At 39.7% G+C, this 23028-nt stretch overlaps 1 protein-coding gene across 1 annotated transcript in view; it reads left to right on the top strand.

Annotated features, from left to right (window-relative positions):
• PID1 (phosphotyrosine interaction domain containing 1) overlaps positions 1-23028 on the top strand; it is a 201464-nt gene that overhangs the window by 82886 nt on the left and 95550 nt on the right. Inside the window, exon 2 of the mRNA XM_036320418.1 lies at positions 21986-22132. Coding sequence (XP_036176311.1) covers positions 21986-22132 — 147 coding nt within the window. The remainder of the gene's footprint in view (positions 1-21985; positions 22133-23028) is intronic.

Below are 23028 nucleotides of genomic sequence, written 5' to 3'. Positions count from 1 at the left end.
TAGCAAGACTTTCTAAAGACCAAGGTGATTTAAGGAGCAATTTTTTCATATGATCATCTTTTGTTATAGGATAAGGATATAAAAATCCATATTTCTTTAACAGAACAATGTTCCAACTGGTGCTGCCTTCCATTTCTTTCTTCTTTTCCTTCCTTTCTGTATTCCTTTCTCTCCTCTCATTCCTCCTCACTCAGCTCTTCTCTTCCTCCCCTCTCCATCATTTCCTCCATCTCCCCTCTTCCCCCTTTCTTCCTTCCTTCCTTCCTTCCTTCCTTCCTTCCTTCCTTCCTTCCTTCCTTCCTTCCTTCCTTCCTTCCTCTCCTTTGACTGTTTTCCTCATGGATCGATTACTGATAGCCTGTGGCTGACCCCCAGGAAATGAATAGGAGCAGAATCAGTTCAGAATCAACTTTTAACGCATCTGTTTTAGAGATGAAGAAACAGAGAGAGATTGAAAGATATCAGTCACACAGCTTGTGTGGCTTTGGTCATTAATATTTTGTTACGTGTTATTTGTAGTGTGTATCATGATTGATGAAGTAACTATGGTTCTAAAAGCTAATAGACATAGTAGGCAGAGGAAGGAGAGGGTGAAAATAGCCCTGGTGATGGAACAGTTGCAGTTTGTTATTCAGCAAATACTTTTGAGCCAGTTCAGTGGAGTAAGGAGGCACAACCTGATTAGATGGGTTTCCCAGAGCCTGGAACAATTGGGACCAGAAAAGAGGGTGAACAAAACTTAGAAAACCGAGTTTTGCTGCAAAGGGGATGAGAGAAACGGGGAAATAACTGTTGTAGGATAGTCTGGGGGGGGGGGGTAGGTTCAACGCAGATTTTTATTTAATTATTTTTGGCCTAGGGAAATTATAGCCTGTTTAATGCTTATGGCAATGATCTTCTAGTTGGGGAACATAAATGACGTAAGGGGTAAATTTGCTGAAATGATGTCTCTGAGTCAGGGGTGGGGGATGGTGTGAATGATGGATACTTAGAGGAGTATAGGCGGGGCATCTATGGAAAGATGAGGCGAGGCAGGGTCTTAGAGGACAGACACTGAGGGATATGAGCACAGAGAGGTTCTCTTCTGTGTGCCCTAACTCCCTCAGAGAATGCGAAGTTTATTGGCTTCCTAGGGCTGCTGTAACAAGGCACCATAAGCTAGGTGGCTGTATTAGTTAGGGTCTCCAGGGAAACAGAATAATACGATGTATACAGATATAGAAAGATTTGTTATGAAGGCTGAGAAGTCCCAGAATCTGTGGATGGCAAGCTGGAGGCTCAGGAGAGCAGACAATGTAGTTTTATTGAGTCCACAGGCCCCAGAACTGATGGTGTAAGTTCCATCCAGAAAACTGGCAGCCTCAGGACCCAAGGAGAGCTGATGTTCCAGTTCTAGTCCAGAGGTAGGAAAAGATCGGTGTTCTAGGTCAAGATAGCCAGACAGGAGGAATTCCTTCTTCGTCTGGAGAGGTTACCTTTTTGTTCTAATCAGCTCTTCAACTATTTGCTTTATTCAAAGTCTACCAATTTAAATATAAATCTCATCTAAAAACACTCTCACAGAAACACCCAGAATGGTATTGGACCAAGTATGTGGGCATCTCATGGCCAGGTCAAGTTGACACATTAACCATCACAGTGGCTTAAAACAACCAAAATTTATCTTCTCACAGTTATGGAGGCCAGAAGTCTAAAATCCAGGTGTCCACAGGGTTGATTCCTTGTGAAGATTGTGAGGAAGAATCTGTTCTATGTCCCTTCCTTATCTTCTGATGGTTGTTGTCAATCCTTGGCATTCTTTGGCTCTTTAGACATATTACTCCAAAATCTGCCTTGGTTGTGATAGCATCCTCCTGTGTGTGTGTGTGTGTGTGTGTGTGTTTGCATTTTCATTTTCTTAGAAGAACACACTGGATTAGGGCCCACCCTAATATGGTATAACCTCACCTTATCTTGATTACACATGCAAATACTTTATTTCCAAATGAAATCACACTCATAGGTTCTAAGATTTGTCTTCAAACATATATTTTTGGAGGACACAATTCAACGCATATCAGGAAGTGAGACCCTCAGCTGAGGAGGAGGATGGGGAAGAGACGGGAAGGTATCAAATAGTCATTTAAGAGAGTGGGAGAGTACACCTATCTCATGACATACAGATACAGTGCTGAACCACTTGAACTGGGGTTCATGGTCATGCACTGCATGTGAGACCAGCCAGCTTGGTTGTGTGGGTTTTCCAACCATGGGCATCTCTGTGCATGCAGCATGACTTGAGCAGAGAGTTGGTTTTTTTACCAGGGTTGGTTTTCCAATTGAGTTTGATGAAGTGGTTATTAAAGGGTTATGAAAGGGATTTGTTATGATGATTGACCTTGGATATTAAGCTGGGTAAGGAAGGCTGAGAGGACATGAGAGGGTGGGTCATAGGGAACAGGTGGAAGATGAATGGGTTGATGTTTCTGTCTGGTTGAAGTTGATGGGAATCTAATATACTTTTGGGAGTTGACTGAAATAAGAGATTGTGGTCCAAGAGTTAGATGCTTAAAATGGAGCTGAGGATGAGTGGCCTCTAAGTACCTAAGATTTTAAATAAATTTCCTAAAATCATTCCACTGTTGTTTTAGGGAGTCTCTTTTGTTACTTTTAACTATGACATTCCGTCTCCTTGCCCTAGGCAAATTCAGAGGGTTAATAGTTTTCATTACAAAACAGTAATCTGTTCATATTGGTGATGCTAGCTCGATTTCTCATCTTTGTCTTATAAGTGAGATAGCTCTGGTGATGTTTACAGAAATAAATGAGTGTCATTTCTGAGCTGCTCTATTGCGGTTTAGTGGTTCGTGACTTCTATATGTAATATAAGGTGCTAAAGCTATTGTAATTATGAATTGGAATCCTTTGATTATCAATGGAGATTCCTTCCATGGAGGAATATTTGGAGATAAGTGTAACTTACTGGCTTCACTGCCATCTTTTGTTATTTACAATGTGGTAGCAAACCTAATATCCAAATATATTTACTGATAGGTACTGTTGGTCTTGTCATATTCTTTCCCCAAATTCTCATTGACTTTTTCTAACCTGACCCATATCTAATTTTTCCAGCATCACCTTCTGCTCTTCACTTTTTGCACAGTGTGTTTCGGCCAAACTAGAGTACCTGCTGGTTCCCCAATAATATGGCCCTTCTTGCTGCTGGGTTTTACTTCTTTCTGTCCTTGGCCTTGTCTGTTAACATTCTGTTATGTCACCTGATCTTCAAGGCCCTGATCAAGGGACAACTCTTTAAGAGGCTTCCCTTTAGTCTTGTGGTTCTCAAATATTAGCACATATTGGAATCACCTGGTGGCGCTGCTCAAGGGTAGATGACCCAGCCCCATCCCTAGAGGTTCTGATAGCAGTTTCTGAGAACCTGCAATTACAGAGAGTTCCCAAGTGATGCTGATAGTCTGGAATGTACGCTTAGAGAACTGCCATGCTAAAGGGCTAAAGTCTTTTTATCAATTACATTGACATTTTTGAGACTGTTTCCCCCTGAAGCTTCATTCTGTCATACTGCAAACCTAATAGTAGCAAATAGTTATTAGGAAATACTTATTTATCTAGTGCCTTCTATATGCACACAGTTTATGCATGTTAGATGGATTACTCAAGGCGAACACACCACAATATTTACAACACTTAAAATCATGTTGAACGTAATTTAATCTTGGATGAGTCAACAGGCACCTCTGCTCAATGCATTTTCTGCAGTGTTTTATTATGAATGTCAATCATAATTTTATGATGTTCTAGAAAAAATTAGGTCATTTGAACTTTCTGCAAAAGCTGATAAAGCAGAGATTTATAAGACCGGAGACTACAGATTTGCAACCTGTATATCAAGTGCATGGGGAGGTAGTTGTTTGCATTTATTAGCAATAGAGGCAGTTTAGCCAGTCCTTTGGACTTGGCCCTTGTGTTTGGAGCAGATATGGGCACGTCCTGTGAGGGGGCTTTGCTGAGGGGAAGAGGAACAAGGTGAGTCTGAGCAGGTTGGGCTCTTTCTGAGCAAAGGTCCTTGTGGTCAAGCAGGCTCCAGCCTCTTTGGTGTCGTTGTGTTGCTCCATTCAGGGCTGAATCCAGGACAAACAAATGACCTACCCGCAGCTGCCTTTGCTTAATTCAGTTCAGCAGATTGTGTTCTCAGAAGCCAGATAAAATCTGGCATTTACTTTGTATTTATTGACTTTTGCTTAAAAAAAAAAAAGCTGTGAATCTGGCTTGATTGAGTTTTATAATAATGTTGCATTAAAGGGAAAACACAATTTCTGATAGATTAGTCATGAGAATGGTTTGGTTTTTTAAAAGAAATGCTATCATCTGTATGTAAAATGGTGTAAAAATTAAAGGATGTCTCTTATTGCAAGCTTCCTTTTGAGTCGTTTGTCTCCCATAGTGTCTCTCCCTCTGTGTTTCCTGCTCATCACTCCCCTTGAACAGTTTGCTCTTATAGCTTTGGAAGGGAAGCGTTTTCCTAATGGGGCACAGGATCGCAGCCTGCTGAGCCAGACTTCTGCTAATGTCTTAGAAGTGATGGAACTGAATTAGCTCTGTCTCTGAAGACGAAGTTGGGGCTGATAGGAGCCCAGAGGTTCTCAGTCTGCAGGCTCTGTCCTGAGAACCAACCATCCTCTGGTCCATCCCCTTCCCTTTGCCTTGGCTCGTGGGAAACTGGACTGGCAAACCTTCCCTGTGGGAATGGGGTGGAGCACAGAGCCTTAGGCTGAGGAGAGGCAGGATTGAGCTCAGGGGTGGAGAGAATTGCTAGAGGTCTTGGGACCAAGTGAGGAGTGAATTTTTTTACCCTCTCCAAACATGTGGAAACCAGAGGGGAGTGTGTGCGAAGGAGCCAGCGGTTAAATGGATTACATGCACTTTCTTTGGACAGAGTTTTTGTAGCTGACCTTTACAAAGAGGGTCTAGCTTTGGGTTGGGGCCTTAGTCTCTGCAAAGTCAAATTGAGCCACACCCTGAGTTGGCTCTACTTTTTTGCTTTGTCAATGCCTATGTCCTGCTGTCACTCCCTCTCCTGTGCCCAGAGCACAAGGACCCTCCCATTTCTTCTTTCATGACTTTTTGACTTTTTCTGATGCCTCCAGACCACAAGAGAGCCTTCCCTCCAATGGCTGTGTAGACATGTATAGTCTCAAACTCATTGTTTGACTCTATGTAGTTGAAACTGAAATGGTAAACATTAATTTCAATTTGAGCAATTCACATGTCTTTATAAGTAATAAAATTCATTTAATTAAAAATAATTAATAGATATACCCAAGAAGTGAACAGAAGGTTTTTATCACATATATAGAAAATGAATGAACGATGGAATTTAGGGCACGGTTTCAAGGAGGATCGAGTAAGAAAGAAAGATGTATGTATTATATAAATGAAAAACTAGAAGATAGAACATCACCAACCAAAGAATTATTACCAGTATTTTTCTTTAACAAAATGAATCAAAACAAATATGCTAAAACGTTTGTATACCACTTTTTAATCTAGATGTCTTTTGTGATAATTGGCTCACTGGTTTGGCTAGAAGGGTCATGGCCCAGAGATGGCCTCCTCCACTGTGATGTTTGGGTCTGTGTGGGCACTCTCAGAGGATGGAGAACCCTGAAGGGGGAATCATGACATAAATTTGTGATCACCTTAAGTAGCTTCTCATAATATAAAACCATAGTAGTAGTGGGATTTGATCAAAAGAATTGGTTAGATATTTTGATTGAGTGACTATGCAGTTTAGGAAAGAGGGAGAAGTAAAAATGCAACCCTAGTCTCTGACTTTGACCTTTCATGGATGCTGGGTTGAGGTGGGCACCCTGAGGGGAGAAGGTTTGTGGGGGGAAGGGTGGTCCCTGAGAGAAGACAACTAGCTCACTTTTGGGCATTTTGACTTTGGGATACATATGCGCTAAGTTATTTAACCTCTTTGCTCCTCAGTTTTGAGCTCTGCAAAAATGGTTTTAATTATAGTTTCCACTTCGGAGAGTTGTTGTCAGAATCTTCTGAGTCATTACACCTAAAATAGTGCTTAAGATAATGGTGATGGTGATGGTGAAGGTGTAGTAAGATGTCAGGGATTTAATGTGAAGTCATTCCCCCAGCCTGTCTGTTCAACATCTTTTTATGTGAATCCTTTCCTTATCTGAGGTCAAAAATACCAGTCTGCAGAATTCATCCATCAATAAATAGGTCTCTAATGGAAATAGGTCACCTGGTGTTTCACAGATATGGGAAGAAGAAATATTGAAATCAGTGTTCAATAAGAAAGGAAAGAAAAATAACATGACAAAAAAATGAGAGAATGAGAAAAGCAAAACCCCAAAACAAAACAAAAACCAAAGGGATAAAATAAGAAAATAACAATCTTAGTAATGAATGTCTTTAATTATATAGTAAAGATTTTGCCTTACAGTTATGGCCACCATCCCAGCTCTGCCCTGTGTCAGGACTTGTGCTGGCTGCTCTGCCTGCTGGGTTCACCCAGTTAATCCGTATGCAGCCTTGTGAAGTGTGGGTACCACACTGTTCCCATCTACACTTGAGCATCCTGCAGCTTGGGAGGTTAAATGACCTCCCCAGTTCATGCATCTAGTAAAAGGTGGATTCAAATTCAAGAAAACCTCACTTTTGTGGAAGAAGAGGAGCTTCTTAAATGAGTTCTTGACCTACTGGTGGATTCTTCCTGGCCCACAATAACTAATTTTGCTTCTTTTTGTTAACTGCATGATTAGGAAGAAAGCACATGAAAATCATCTGTCATATACATGAAATATTTGGGTGCTTAGGTCTTACACAATTCCTTCCTCCTTTTCATGATAGGGTTGAGTAAAACATTAATGTCATCGGATGACATGGTAGCTGTAGACTTTCATCAAGGATTGTTGAAGTGAGGCATGACTGATCTGCAGACTGTATGTTAGAGGAAAAGTTCTTGCCTTAGGAAGTATCATCAGAGCTATTAGGGCCAGTAAGAGTTTTCTAAACTTGCTACAATACAGGCTTTTGAATCTGGGGGCCTACTTATCTAATAAAAACATCGTATAGCACACACTGTATTGGGAATGTGTGCTGAATCCAAGAATGAAAAATTATATGCCCCCAGGGCAGAGTCAGCTGGGTGTGCGAGTATGAACTGAGGCAGGACAGGGGAGTTGTGAGCCAAATGGAACCAATTAAGTACCCTTGGATGTGGACCTAAGGTTGTTTACCAAGCCCATTCATGGGTGGAGAGTCAAGTTTCTCTATCCTTCTTGTTTGTAATTTAATTTAGTGATTGCCTTTAACAAAAGTAAAAGGTTGTAGGAACTTGGGACCAAATTTCAAAAAATCCAGATTTTATGAGCATGTTGAACGCAACTAAGGAAATATAAAGTTGTTCTAAATTTACATGCGAAATATGCACCTGTTTTGAATTTGTAGCTCTGATTGATATTGCTTTTTGGAATAAGTTCAGGGGGTCTGTGTTGTACTTGAAGCAGATGATGGAAGGCAGCAGGCACGGAGAGAGTGAAATCCGTGTTAAGCAATCACAGAATTCCCCCTGAGAGTCCAGTTCACATCAATAGGAAATTTTATGAGAGATATTGCACCCAGCTTTCCCAGACTTAACTTTGTAGCTGCAAAATACCGGAAAGCCCATTTAGGTTTGTGTCTTGGGCGGGGAAATGAATGAAATATGTGTCACTTGTATCATGAGTGTTGTAATACCATGGTTATTTATGTTAGCACTGTAAAAATACCTTTTTTAATAACTCTGAATCATAATATTGATTGAATTTGTAGTGATTTTGCTGTGAGATTTGGTAGCTTTCATACTGTATGGCCCATGGTTAAGTCAGTATTTTGATTGAAGGTGGTAAGTGGAAGCAATGATAAGAAATGGTCTTGTTTTAATCAAAAGATAATTTGTTTAAGACCAGTGGTCCTCATAGAGGGATCAGTATAGCATGGCAATGGGAGTGCATTTACTCCTTTCCTATGTCCCTCATTCTTTTGTTCTCTAGGATGAGGGAGGGGACTACTCTTTTAGGGCTGGCTGTTTATTTTCTTTATTTGAAAGTATTTATCTTTCTGCTTCTTGGAAATACAGCAGTGCTGTTGTTCACAGAGACTTCTGATCCTTTGTATCGATAAGCTAGTTGACTCATAAAAAGAATAGCTTTAATTAAAAAAAAAATAGATATATGTATGACCTGTGACTCTAATAATGAATCAGTCCCTGAAGAACTACTTGTTTACCCAATGTTTGCTTAAGTTTCCTAGTACGTAGCACAGTCAAAAGCAATGAGTAAGGCCTGGTTAAGACTGATGTGTGTGTGTGTGTGTGTGTGTGTGTGTGTGTGTTTGTGCGCGCGCGTGTGTGTGAATTTGTAATGACTTTGCTGTGAAATTTGGTAGCTTTGGTAGTGTCTACAAGTATCATGTTCTGATTAATTATTGCTGTATAGCAAGTCACCTCCAGTAATAGCTGTGTAAAACAATAAGAGCCATTTATTTTGCTCACATATCTGCAATTTGGATAGGGCTCTGTGAGGTCAGCTGAGGCAGATCCACTGGGGTTGAAGTTTCCACTTCTATGTGGCTTACTCCTATGTCTAGCAGGTGTGTACTGGTGGTCAGCTGGGAGCTGATCTGGGTTGTCCTGTTTCTTCTCCACATGCACCTCTCCTTGGGGTTGAGCTTCCTCACAGCATGGTGGCTGGATTCCAAGACAGTGTTGCAAGTGACAGCAGCTGTGGTCTTAAAGTTTGAATTAGGAGGGACCTAGACTCTTACTCTTGAGGTGAGGGGTGTCAAAAATCTGCAGCCATCTTTAATCTACCATGGACCAGATTGGACTGATTACCTTTGTCTCTATAAACGGTTTGCTTTCCTGCTTTTTGGCATTTCTTAAGGTATTTATTTAATCTATTACCTGCTCCCCCCCACACCCAACCACTTTGTGTTTTTATTTCCTTTTCTTTATGCATTTCCAATGGGGACAAAAACTGATTCTTGAAGTGGGAGGCAAAAACTCTCAGATATTACAATGAGAATGGCTGTACCACAGAACATAAACATATATACCATATACATGTGGTATTAAAATTTCATGGGGATGGGGGAGGCAGTTAGGGGAAAAAAGGTCTAAAAAAGCTCCTTAGGGGCAATAATGTAAAAAACTTTAAGAAACACTTCTTGAGTTCCAGCTCAGATCTGTTATCCTCTCTTCCATAAAGCCTGTCCCAACCCAATCCCAGCAAACTTAATTGTTCCCCTTTATGTACTTGTAGCCATTTTATTTGTGTATCTGCAATATATTAAGCTGGTTGTCTGATGCCTCTTTCTTACCTATTAGAGCTTCTTAGGTGCATACACCATGGATCTATAAATGCCAGTAATCATTACTTAGTGAATTGAATTAAAAGGGACTAAGGGGAAATTTTTATCTTAGTTTAGGTTCTTCCAGAAATAGACACTGAGATGAGGATTTAAGTGCAAATAGCCTTTAGGAATGGGCACGAAACACTAGTGGGAGCAGTGAAGGGAGACAGTGAAGGAGAGGAAGCCGCCAGAGGGGGTGCTATCAAGCCAGCCACCAAGTGTGGGTGGAGCTTACTCCTGTGGGGAAATTCTCAGAAATGTACAAAACCAACATCAAATTAAAAAATTAAAAAAATACAGCCCCACAACTCAGAATTAAGCCACTTGTAGGGCTGAGGAGCTGGGGTATTTTACTCTCACCCTCTGTCATTCATTGATTGAGGCCACCCAGGGGTGTTCATATGCTGCACTTGGCTTCCGTATGTGGCTTTGGAAAAAGCCCCAAACAGAGAGAAGCAGGTACCGATGGTGGATATTATGGGAGGCCCAGGGGTGGGGGGTGGGGGGGGGGCGCTGAGGTTTAAGGGCAGGACACCCAGAGCATCAGCTGTCGGCTTCCTTAGAACGTTATGACTAAAATGGTCAGAAGCAAGGTGATAAATGGTCTTTGTTTGAAATGGGGAAATTCTTACTTTTTCAATGTCAGTCTCCCTGACATTGAAGTTCAGCTCCATGAAGACAGGAAACAAACCTGTCAACACTAAATACCCAGCAGAGTCCTTGACTCAATCACTGGGCGGATTTACGAATAAAGGGCGCTTAAACCAGCACTAGGATTTAAGAGCTGTGTTTTTTATTGTGTTCTAATTTAAGGGAGGTCAGAGCAGGTAAGACACAGCTGGTAATGAAACCTGACAAGTGCCAGGTTCTATTTTCCTTCAAGAACTCTTAGAAAACAAACACACTAACCACAAGGTGGATTTGTTCCGGGTGGTGGCCTTGACTGCTTAGTGAACCATTGACATGTTTGTGACTGAGGAGCCTAGAGTCAGATTCAGGCTCACTGAACTCAGCCAGGTCCAGGCCAGGTCCTGCCCACATGCTTTGTTGTCTAATCCTGAGGCATTTAACACTGTTCTGGGGTCAAGTGCAGCGAAAACAAGCAATATTAATGGGTGGCCATGAAATATCTGACCACATGGAGAGTCCACATGGTGAGAACCTGTTTTTTTTTTTTCTGTTATGGACTGAATTGCTTCCCATGTATGTTGAAGTCCTAGCCCCCAATGTCACAGATTATGACCTTATTTAGGAATAGGGTCTTTGCAGAGGTAGTCAAGTTCAAATGAGGTCATTAGGTTGAGACCTAATCCAATACGGAGTCCTTACAGAAAAAGAATACTTGGACTCAGAGACAGACTTATACAGAGGAGATGATGTGAAGACACAGAGATAAGGTAGCCATGTGCCTGGAGTGACACATCGATAAGCCAAGGAAAGCCAATGGTTGCCAGCAGACACCAAAAGCCAGAAGAAGCAAGGGAGTTCCTCCAGGATTGTCACAGAGAGCATGGCTCTGCTGACATCTTGACTTTGGGTTTCTAGACGCCAGAACCATTAGACAATAAATTTCTGTTGTTTCTCGCCACCCAGTTTTTGGTACTTGGTTATAGCAGCCCTAGGAAAGTAGTGTAGTACACTTTCTTTTCTTCTTTTATTTTTGACAAAAAAAATAACCTTTTCCAAATGGTTGTCCCCTCCTACCCTTCTTCTTCCTTTTTGCTTGCTTTCTCATGTACGCTGCAGTGAGTAACAGTTGACATCTACTTGTGGTTTCCCTCAGGTTAGGAAGGACATTCCATTCTTAAACCACTGGAGAGGACAGAGAAGTCCTTCTTGAGATGTTTGGCTGTTGCTGTAAAGGGAGTCATTTTCCTCATTGAAATGGTCTACCATCCCTGCCAGGATGCGGTGGGAATGAGTCTCTGCCACTGTGGCAGTTGGGCAAGGCTGGCCTAGGAGGTGGTCTGCACCTCCTACATGGGGTTTCCGGTTGTGGTACAGGCACAGAACCTTCCTTTTCAAGGAAATTTGTGTGGTTTTGGTGAACCCAAGTGAGGCCACCAGTTACGATCTCTGTGTCTGAAGTCGTCAGCGTCCCACTAGTGAGACTGGACGTCTGTCCGGTTGTGCTCTTAGACCAGAGTCCATTGCCCAGATGATGTTCAGAACGGGAGAAGTTAGTTGCTGCGAGCTGGTAGTGAAATGTAACCAAGGGCTGGAAAGGAGCCAGGTCAGATAAGAGCAGTGTGTGTTCAGTTTGTAGCCATTGTTTTCTAATTCCAGCAATGTTGTTTTTCTTCGCTCGCTTAATCGTTTGTTTACTCATTAGATATTCATTTAGTGATTACTCCCTGTCAGGGAAACAGAAGAGTCAACAGATAAACAGTACATTCAGGTGGTGTAGGCGGTATGAAAATGCTGATTATTGTGCAAGGTACAGTTCAGGCATAACGCAGGCAGAGGTACGACATGAGGAGTTTCGGAAAAGCCTCGGTGGATGGCTTCGCAGCCCAGCACTCTCCAGTGAGCCCCCATCAAAGTGAGCTCCGGCATGTCGCCTCCCTGATCACCTGAAGCCTGAGGACAAAATTATTTTTAGTTTCCTCCCTACCTGCCAAGACAGTGTTCAATCCAATATCAACCAAAACAGAGTCCTGCAGAGGAATTTTGTATAGCAAAAAAGACATGAAAATAAAACCAAATGTGTGTGGATGTAAATGTAAGGTGTGCTTGTAACATGCATCTGCAGTGTCCTAATGAGCTGGGTATTCCCTGGCACCACAAAGCCCAGCATTTCAAATTGGACCCTGAAGATGCCCTTGGGGCTCAACTCAGGGACCGAGTGTAGCCCCTCAGGGAATGTGAGAAACAGTCTTTGGAATCTTAAACTCATAACATTGTGATTCGTTTCCAGATCTTACATTGTTTTGTTTGACTTTTCCCCCTCATTTTTTTTGAAGTGTGTTTATGCTATTTAGTTTTTATCCTCTTTTCTGTGTCCTCATGTGTTATTTGGTCACGCAAAAAAATTAAGAGGAAAACAATTCATTATGAGGGGATGAAGCCATTAAAAGAACCAGACTCAGAGATTACCAGATGTGGAATTGAAAAAATAATTTTGATTAATATATTAATGGTTCTAGTGGAAAAAGTGGAGAGTGTACATGAACATATGGGGAATTTCAGCAAAGAAATGGAAACTGTAAGAAAGAATCAAATGAAACTGCCAGGGAAAGAACAGCAACCAGAGTAGCAGAGGCCAAGCCTTTAATGAGCTCATCAGTAAACAAAATGTAGCCAAAGGAAGAATAAGTGAACTGGAAGATAGACCATTGTATTGATTATGTTGATTTTGTGTTATATTTCATTGGTTTCTCCTCCAAACTTTATTGTTTGGTTTCTTCTACTCACTTTGGGTTTCATATATTTTTCTTTTTTTAATTTAAAGCTGATTTTATTGCATAGAAAATTTCCTTCTCTTCTAATATTGACATTTGTGCTTTAATATTTCCCATAAGTACTGTTTTAGTGGCATCTTGTTTTTGACATGCTGTTTATTCATTCAGTTCGAAGAACTTTCTATTTTACTTTTTTATTTATTCTTTCATCTATGGGCTGTTTAGAAGTGTGTTACTTAGTTTGCATGTTTGAAAAATTCACAGAGATTTTTCTGTTGTTACTTTGTATAATTTGAATACTAAATTTACTGAGGTTTTTTTTTTCTTTATGACCTAGAATGTGGTTTATCTTGGTAAATGTTTTACACTTGTATTCTATTAGTATTGGGGGTGGAGTGGGTCTGTACTGGTAAATGCCAATTTTTTCAAGTTGGTTGGTGGTGTTATTAAACCTTCTTTATCCTTGCTGATGTTCTGTCTACTCATTCTATCAGTTTTCAAGAGTGTGGTATTGAAATCTCCAACAATATCTGTAGTTTTCATCTGTTTATCCTTGTGATCTATCAGTTTTTATTTGCTTTTTGACTTTGGAGTGAATTTCTTATAGGCAGCATAGAGTTGGGTCTTGTTTATAATAAATATCACTCTATCAGATTTTCAATAGGGGCTTTTAAAATACCGCTCAGATTAATTTTACAGATTTTAAATCCATCATTTTATTATTTTATTCTATTTTCTCGTCTTTTTTTGTGTTTACTTTTTTCTCCATTTCTGCCTTCTATTTTATTATTCCATTTTATTTTTGTTAGTATGCATAACTCTTTGGTTTGTTATTTTAGTCCTTACTTTATGGTTTATAGTGTATACAGTATATATCTTTAAGTTATCACAGTATATCTTCAAGTGATATTAAACCATGTCACATGTATTGTCAGATCCTTACAATAGTACATCTTCATTTTACCTTCTCTGACTTTTGTATTAATGTTGCAATATATCTTATTTTTATATATGCTAAAATCACTACCATATTGTTATCATTTTAAAAATTAAAAATAGCTTTCAATGAATTTTAAATATTAATCTTCATTCTCTTGCGTGGATTCATTTTTTAAAATTGATTTTTAGAAGGAAGGAGAGAGGGACGGGGAGGGAGGGAGGGAGGAGGAGAAAGAGAAAGAGAGAGAGAGAGAGAGAGAGAGAGAGAGAGAGAGAGAGAGAGGTTGATTGGTTTGTTATTCCACTTATTTATGCATTCATTGGTTGTTTCTTGTATGTGCCCGATTAGAGATTGAACCTGCAACCTTGGCATATCAAGGCGATGCTCTAACCAACTTAGCTACCAGACCAAGGCCTGCATCCATATTTTCATTCTTTCATTTTGCCTGATTGACTTCCTTTAACATTTGTCATAGGAAAGGTCTGCTGGTCATGAACTCCCAAGTTTCATATGTCTGGAAAGTCTTTATTTCACCTTTATTCTATATCTAGAATCCTGTGTGTGGTATTCTGGGTTTATATTTTAATTAATTTATTTTTTTACTACTGTATTCTCACTTGCATTCTTTTCAGTGATAAATCAGCTATCATCACCATCTTTGTTCCTTTTATTATATTATGGAATTTGATTATAATGGGCCTTGATGTATTTTTCTTCTTATTTCTTGTGCTTAGGACTTGTTTACATTCTTGTAATTGCGGGTTTACAATTTTCTCAGATTTGGAAAAAAATCTAGCTATTATTTCCTCAAATATTTTTTTCTATTTCTCCCTATTTTTTCCTCTGGGATTCCAGTTATACATATATGAGGATATTTGAAGTTGTTCCTTAGCTCACTGATAAATTTCCCCCCTCTTTTCTCTTTGTTTAATTTAGAATTATTTCTATTGTTTTTGTATTCAAGTTTACCATTCTGTTTTGCTGTAATGAATTCCATTATTATTAGCTCCCAATGTGCGTTTCATATCTGACAGTGTAGTTTTTATCTTTAGTAGTTAGATTTGGACTTTTTTATATCTTAAATATCTCAACTTACTTTTTGGAATATATGAAATACAGTTTTAATGCCATTGCCTGGTAATTATAATGTCTGTGTTAGTTCTGGGTAGGTTTTGATTAATTTATTCATCTCTTTATTATAGGTTCTACTTTCCTGCTTATTTGCATTTTCGGAGAATTTTATTAGATGCAAGGCATTTTGACTCTTGTTGGTTGCTGGATATTTTTGTTATTCCTATAAATATTCTTTGGATTTTTTGGTGTGGAACTCAGTTAAATTATTTCAAAGGTTTTTGATCCTTTTGGGTCTTCTTTTAAAGAATTTCAGGTGGAAGCAGAGTGCACTTATTCCAGTGCTAATTATTTCCCACCACTGAGAGTAGACCATTGTGAGTACTCACCCCAGTGCCCTATGACTCTTGAGTTTTTCCAGTTTAGCTGGTAGGAACAGGTAATATTGCTGGCTCTGTGTGAACCAGCACTCTAATCTCAAATCTTTCCACTGGCTAGTTTCCTTTCATGTATACTCCGATTACTACTCCGCTGAATATTGAAGGAGACCCTCTGCAGATGTCCAGAGTTCTCTCTGTGTGTGGATTTCTTCTCTGTTTTTGTCTCTCAGGCTTTCATCTCTGTCTCCTTAACTCTGGGACTTTGCCGGGTCCTTTCTGTATTTCTCCTCTCTGCATCACAGCCTGCAACTCTTTCAAGTTCATAAGTCGGACAATTGTGCAGCTACCATTTGTCTCATCTTTCAGTGATCACTGTCTTTCATTGATTGATACCCATTGTCTCACAAACCATTGTTTCATAATTTCCCCCAGTTTATTTGGTTGTTATAAATGTGTCAGTTTCATCCCTGTTACTTTATCTCATTTGGAAGTGGAAGTAAAAAATATTGATCTTTAGTAATTTAATTATATGTAGTGCAACAAGATATATCACCAGGGGCATGTGGGAATACCTTACACAGAGCAGAATAAATTCCTAATTCCTGGTCCATTCTAATTGTGTGAAATGGCAGACAGACATGTTGGATTATTTCTTTCTGTTACTCACCCACTCACACTCTTTTAGTTGAATTTTCATAATTTAAATATTGGTGTGAATTTGGGTGGTGAGTGCACAATGAGAATGCAGATGATGTGTTATAGAGTTGTAAATTAGAAATCCATATGGTTTTATTGACCAGTCACCCCAATAAATTCAATAAAAAATAAATAAATAGTGGCAGGAATAAATTCAACTGTACATAACTTTTTTTTTTCATGAGTGGGTGAAATTTTTGTTCTGATCTCTTAGCATTTGTCATTTTACATCAGGGTTATAATTCAAATACCTATAAGCGTCAAATAAGTAGCATAAGGAACTGAAGTTGGTATCGCATGAAATGACTATAAAAATAGTGACTTGTATTTAGTATAGAAAATAATGCTGATAGTAGAGGAAAGAGGCACCCTGATGAATTGCAGAGGAAAATATCTAAGTAAATAAGGGTAATTGCATGACCAGCTGGAGCTAATTGTTGCCATGAGTGCTGGTTGCTCTTGCAGATCTTTTGACCTATCAAGAGAAGTGGAAATGCAAATTTTAATCATATATACCCCAATATTTGAATACTCTCCTTCAAATTTAAGAACTCTGCAAATCATAGAAACTATAGGCCAAATGTGCCTTTGAGTTGAGGGCTTGCTATCTGTCTTTTACAATAGTTTAACTGTTATATAGAAAAATTGTTTGGAAGATTGGAAGATGACAAACAAATTAAACTAGGAATATAGCAAGTGTGTGTGTATTTCAGATCAATAACAAAAAATATAAATGAATAGACACACACACACACACACACACACACACACACACACTCCCCCGAGGGAGCCTTTCACAAGCCCTGGGGGCTTTTTGCATACTCTGTGGGCATGGAGTTATTTTGTGCCTCTTCCACATAATCTCTTGAGAGAATCTGTGATATTCAAAAGAAATGCTTCCATAATTAAAACTGCATGAATAAGTATGGGTGTGTGAACATGAGTATTTTCAGTTAGTTTAATAATAGCTATCACTTTAATAGATATAGACAGTCTTTTAATGTTATAAGTGTCTGGATTTAGGCTTTTTAAATTAAGCTGAAACTTTTTGAATAAGGCAGTTACTAGGATAATCTGCAGCCATATGGCAAATGCCAAGTTGGTGTAGGTCTTTCTTTTCTTGGAATACAAGATCAATTAAAAAATTAATCCTAGAAATCAATAGTGCAATTTTGTATATGCCTGCTAGATTTAGGGAGACTATTCAAACAACCTTGTTTCACTTTCTAGAAAGGACAAAAGCAAACAAAAAAAAATTCTTTGAGGCAGCATGGAGGGACCTAGAGAGTATTATGCTAAGTGAAATAAGCAAAATAAGAAAGACAAGTATCATATGATCTCATTCATATGTGGAATCCAATGAATAAAATTAACTGATGAACAAAATAGATCCAGAGACATAGAAGAATGGAACAGACTGTTGAATCTCAGAGGGAAGGCGGGGGTGGGGGTCGGGGGTGGCTGGGTGGGTGGGAAGAGATTAACCAAAGAACTTGTATGCATATATACATAAACCATGGACACAGACAATAGTGTGGGGAAGTGGGTGGGTGCAGGCTAGAAAGGGATAATAGGGGGGAAAAGGGGACATTTGTAATTCGTTCAACAGTGAAGATTTTAAAAAAAGAGAAAAAAGGAGAAAATATATTTAAATAAAAGTTGATCTTAATTAAATTTTCTTTTATTCACTCTTTATAAGTTTTTTAAAAAAGAATTTCTTATTTTTCAATTACAGTTGACATGCAATATTATAGTAGTTTCAGGTCTACAACATAGTGATTAGACGTTTATATAACCTTTGAAGTGATCACCCTGATAAGGCTAGTACACATCTGACAACATACATGGTTATTACAATATTATTGACTATATTCCCTATGCTGTACTCTACATCCTGTGACTGTATTTATAGCCGGAAATTTGTACATCTTAATCACTTTTCCTTTTGTACCCATCCCTCCATCTCCCCTCCCATCTGGCAACCATCAGAATGTTCTCTATATCTGTGAGTTTGTTTCTGTTTTGTTTGTTTTGTTTTTTAGATTCCCATATAAATGAAATCATATGGTGTTTGTCTTGCTCTGACTTATTTCACTTAGAATAATATCCTGTAGGTCCATCATGTTGTTGCAAATGTAAAGATTTCATTCTTTTTTATGACTGAGTAATATTCCATTGAGTCTCCACTCCTACTTGATGTGGCTTCTTCTTTATATCCTTAGTTATAGGATTTAGTTCAGCTAGATTTTAGGCAGTTCCAGTGTGAACTATTATTTAACAGAAAAATATACTTAGTACTTTTATGTTTTGTGTGTGTGTGTGTGTGTGTGTGTGAATGCTAGAACAGCTATTTAAAAGCAGAAATCTAAGAATTTACATTAAAAATGACACGTGAAAGATATTACTAAAGGTCACAGAAGAATATTACAATTATTAATTTTCTCACGTGAGAGGCATGAATATCCCTTTTTAAAAAATAAGTGCTATAAAATGTTATGAAAGTACGACTGAAGTGAGTTCTTACATACCCCCCAAAGTAATACAATGAAATTTGATTATGAACAAATGTGGAAGTCATACTGGTTTTTGTACACTTGTACAAATTAGCAGTTCTATGGGGACCTGAACTTCTCCATTAATTTAATTCGCCCACTTGTTCCTTGTTGTTCTCCTAAGGAGAACATTTGCAGTATTGTTGAAGTGTGATTAGGGCATTACTGACTCAGTAATTTGCAAGTTAAAACTGACCATTGTAGCCAGTCTTCAAAATGCAACCAGGAATTAAAATCTTAATGCCTTCACTTTAATTTGAGTGAGGATAGTGACCCAGTTATTTTAGGAAAAGAGGAAGCAACATTTCCCTTCCAAGGATGCTTTATATTTTGGATACACAATCAATATACAAAGGTGAGATCCACCAGACTTGAATTGGTAAAATATGTAAATCCTTGCCTACTAAAGTGTCAGAGATTAATGTCTAAGTAGGAGCAGGAAGCCCCAACTGTAAAATTTTACAGGGCATGACCATTACTCCATCCGCATAATGGGGCTTGATTTAGAGGCTCTATTTTAAGATCACACATACATTACCAAATGCAGAAAGCCGAGCTTTGTTTAATTTGTCTGGGGCAGTGCCCTAATTTTCTACAACATTATTCACTCCCCTTTCTTAAGAATGAATAACACATCTTCTTTATGGAACTCTGTGCATCTTTCATTTGGGAGCAGTAACTTTTCCAAGCTCCTCTATTCGGTTCCTCTTTTATGACCTTTTTTAAAAATAATTCTACGGGATTAAGATATTTTAAGTTGCATTGTCCTTATTGCCCTTGTGTGCCCATGCAAAGAACAAGCGGTGCCATTTTTGAGGTGACATAACACAGCATTTTAAAGTTGACAGATGAAGGAACTGAGGCCCAGAAAACACAAGACCATGCAGTTCAAGCAGCAGGTGATAGCTCTGGAGCTTTGTTACCCTGCAGGAGAGTTTGCCGCCAAATTGGGAGTCATTGCAGGGTCGCTCTGTGGCTATCCCTTGAAACTTGGAATTTATGCCATTTTGGCAGTAGCTCAGAGGGCTTTGTCACAGACATGAATAACCTGGGGGCTCTTCGTACTTCCTTCCGATTATGATGTGGTACTTTATCATTAAGGCTCAGCCTGTTCAAAGTGCATCTCTTCTGCACAGGAAGTTCCTGAAGACGGCACAAGAAGTGACTCTTTTCTCAAAGGGTTGGCCAACCACCCTGCCTGGAAGTTCTGAGACCATCTTCCTGTCCCTATCATGGGACCCCATGTCTAATTGGTTCAGTCAGTCAGCACACAGAGAGACTGAAAGTTCCAGGCTGGCATTCATATGGCCCCCTTGGTAACTTGGCTGGGGAGTCAGGTAAAAGAAATAAACAAGCATTTTAAAAACCCCGAATTGGGGATAGGAAGATAATAGAGTTCAAATTCCAACTTCAACAAAATCAGTTGTGAAACCTCAGTTACCTCCCTCTTCTAAACCTTGGCACCTCTAGCCGGGCAGGTGTGTGCCATGCATTTGCTCGCCAGTTCACTCCACACACCCTTACTGAACACCTGCTTTCAGCCAGACACTGGGTAGGCACAACTGGATCAGAAATAAAGTGCTAGACGCTGCTTCAAAGGGTTGCTCACAGGAGGTGGAGCCTGTGAAACCAAATGACAACTGCAAATGTTTGTGGCAATTTTGTTAGAAAAGCTAAGCAGAGAGGGTAAGATCATATTTAAAAGGGAAATAGAGAAAATGATTCCTTTTTTTAAAAGCATTTTTTTTTTCATTAGTGGTTTTTTCCTTTTTGTCCACTGTGAAAGGACAGAGGTAACACTGAATTTTCATTTTGCACAGGGCCCTGCAAACTATGTATATTTACCAGTCACTGTCTATTCCCTTCTCTTGATATGGTAGTCTTATGGTGATGTCATCAACACTATAACTTTATGTACTTTAGTTCATTGTCTGTTATCTCTCACTAGAGTATGAATGCCTTAGGAGCATAATCTGTTTTGTTCAATGAAATATCCCATGGGCTTACAACAGTTTACCAGTCCGCATGATATCTACTGGAACACAAACTTGCCATGCTAATGGTCAGTTTTGTGTGTCAACTTGGCTAGGCTACTATGCTTAGTTATCCAATCAAACACCGATCTTGGCATTGCTGTGAAGGCATTTTGCAGATATAATTAAAGTCCATAGTCATTTGAAGGAAGGGAGGCTTCCAAGATAAACGGGGTGGGTTTGATTCAATCAAGCGAAAGACTTTAGCAGGTCAGCTGAGGTTTCCCTGGAGAACAAATGCTACCCTTGGACGGCAGCTTTGGTCCATGCCCGAGAGTTCAGCCCACCCTTCCTGACAGCATCCCCTAAAGATTTGACATTTGCCTACCCAGCCCCTACAATTGCATGAGCCAATTCCTTGCATAAATCTCAATATATATCTCCTACTAGTTGTATCTCTCTGACTTAACCCTGACTGATACAGCCACCTTTTAAGATAGTACAAAGTTGCCAGGCTTGGCATGTTTTTAAATGGGAGACAGATTTGCCCTTGTTTCCTGGTGAGTATTGATTTGTATTTTTAAAACATGTACTGCGAATATTCATACTAATCTAGAAGTTTCTGTCTTTGTTCTTAATTGATCCCAGTCCAATGGAGGGAGTAGGGTTTGGGGGTTTCAAAGTGATCTGGGAGAAAAGCATGGGTCACTGAGAATGAGAGCGAAGTTGGTTTGCTGATGAAGAAGAAAAAGGAGAGGGTGACTCAGATGTTGAAGTAATGAGGTGCTTCAGACACTGTCTCCTATGTGAGGTTTTAGAAGGATCCCTCTGGCTATTGGGTGGCTACACTCTGCACAGGGGCAAGGCTGGAAGTGGTGGGACCAGTTTGGAAGCTGCTACCAAACAAAGATGGGGCCTGGAGTGGGAGTATAGATAGTGGTGATGAAATATGCTTGGATTCTGCACCTATTTCAGAACTAGTGCCAACAGGAGTTGCACATAGAATGGATATTTCCTTAGAATCCTGGCCTGAGACAGCAGATAAAGTGGTTAATGGGGAAGTAGTACATTTCCCAGAGTTCCACAGCCCAGGCAGGCAGAGCAGAATGGAGGCAGAGAGCAGCAGTCTTGTGTTCTTATCATCAGTTTTTTTTTTCCCTTTTCCATTATCTTCAAACTTTCCCCCAAACTGCTCTTCTAGCATCCCCTTTGGAACATCTTCCCTTCTTTAGAAAATTCAGCCTGGACTACATCCCCAGGATTTCCTTTGTCTATGTCACCTTGGAAGACCCTCTCAGAGCAAGGTCATGGGTGACTACCACCACCCCGCGTTCTCATGATGTCTGCCTAAGGACTGGCTGTCTCCCACAGTTTCACGTCAGCAATGTCCTGACAGTGTTTCCCCTCCATTTTGCTAGCATCTCTTGGCCTCCTCTATTAAGACGGAGAGAATGAAACAAAGATTTTGCTACTGGGTTTTATGGACAGTGGCACCACATATTATTCCACATGATTTACCTGTAGCTGGCTGTTTTTTCCCCTTTCTGCTTTCCAGCACTTTCAGACCATGCTGAAGTCTAAACTGAATGTCCTAACACTGAAAAAGGAGCCTCTCCCAGCTGTCATCTTCCATGAGCCCGAGGCCATCGAGCTGTGCACCACCACGCCCCTGATGAAGAACAGGACTCACAGCGGCTGCAAGGTATGTGGCCCGTGGCCCTCGAGGCCCTCGTGTCGGGCAGAGGAAAGGACATGTAGCTTTAAGACTCTTGCTTGGCAATGGTAACAGTTTTAAAGAATGATAGTGTTAAATGACTAACAAAATAAGCTGATTGGGTGATAGTCGTATGAATTCATAACCTGCTTTATTTTTCTTAAGGATATAGCACTCTTCATAATTTGAGGGTAACATTAAAGACCTAAGTTTAAGGATAGGTAAAAAAAAGTAGTGTTCTTGCCATATTGTTTATAGCCCCTGGGCAACTTCACAAGAAAGCTCTTTCCATAAGGATAGTTCCTCCCTTTGTATTTTCTGTCTGAATAATACATATTTTAACAAGCAAAGAACAAAACAAGTTTCTCAACAGTTGTACTCTATGAGTCCTGTGGGGGTAATTTTGCATTTTTGTTTTGCTTCAGCTCTCAAAATTTATACTAATATTCATGCCTGAGAATGCATTAAACACATGTTTTGTTTATGTAAACTATAATGCCAACATGGGGAAAAAAATAACCCTGGAAATTAAGTGTGTAACTTGGATGAGTATAGAAGTCAGCGTAGAGGTAACAAAGAAAATATTTTACTCATATTTTGTCATCAGAAATTTGTTCTGAATTTTGAGGGGCAGGAGAATGCTTGTTTGCACGTGGATTTCTTTTATAACCTTGGAGATATGCTCCTTACTGCTTTCCCCATTAGGGAAGCAAAGATCCATTGACTGTTCCTGTCAGAGTTTTCTGTCCCTTCCCCAGTTCTTGCAGCAGTGATCACATTGGAGCCTCCCACAATCTTGAGTGATGGTGATGTGCACAAAACCTCCCACATACCCATTCACTCCACAAGGACTCAGTGGGTGCTCACTGTCTGCCCGACACTGG

The sequence above is a fragment of the Myotis myotis genome, unplaced genomic scaffold, assembly GCF_014108235.1.
Source record: "Myotis myotis isolate mMyoMyo1 unplaced genomic scaffold, mMyoMyo1.p scaffold_m19_p_8, whole genome shotgun sequence".
In the NCBI taxonomy this organism is placed as follows: domain Eukaryota; kingdom Metazoa; phylum Chordata; class Mammalia; order Chiroptera; family Vespertilionidae; genus Myotis; species Myotis myotis.
The sequence above is the reverse complement of the archived record's forward strand: the minus strand, read 5'-3'. Positions and strand labels throughout refer to the sequence as shown.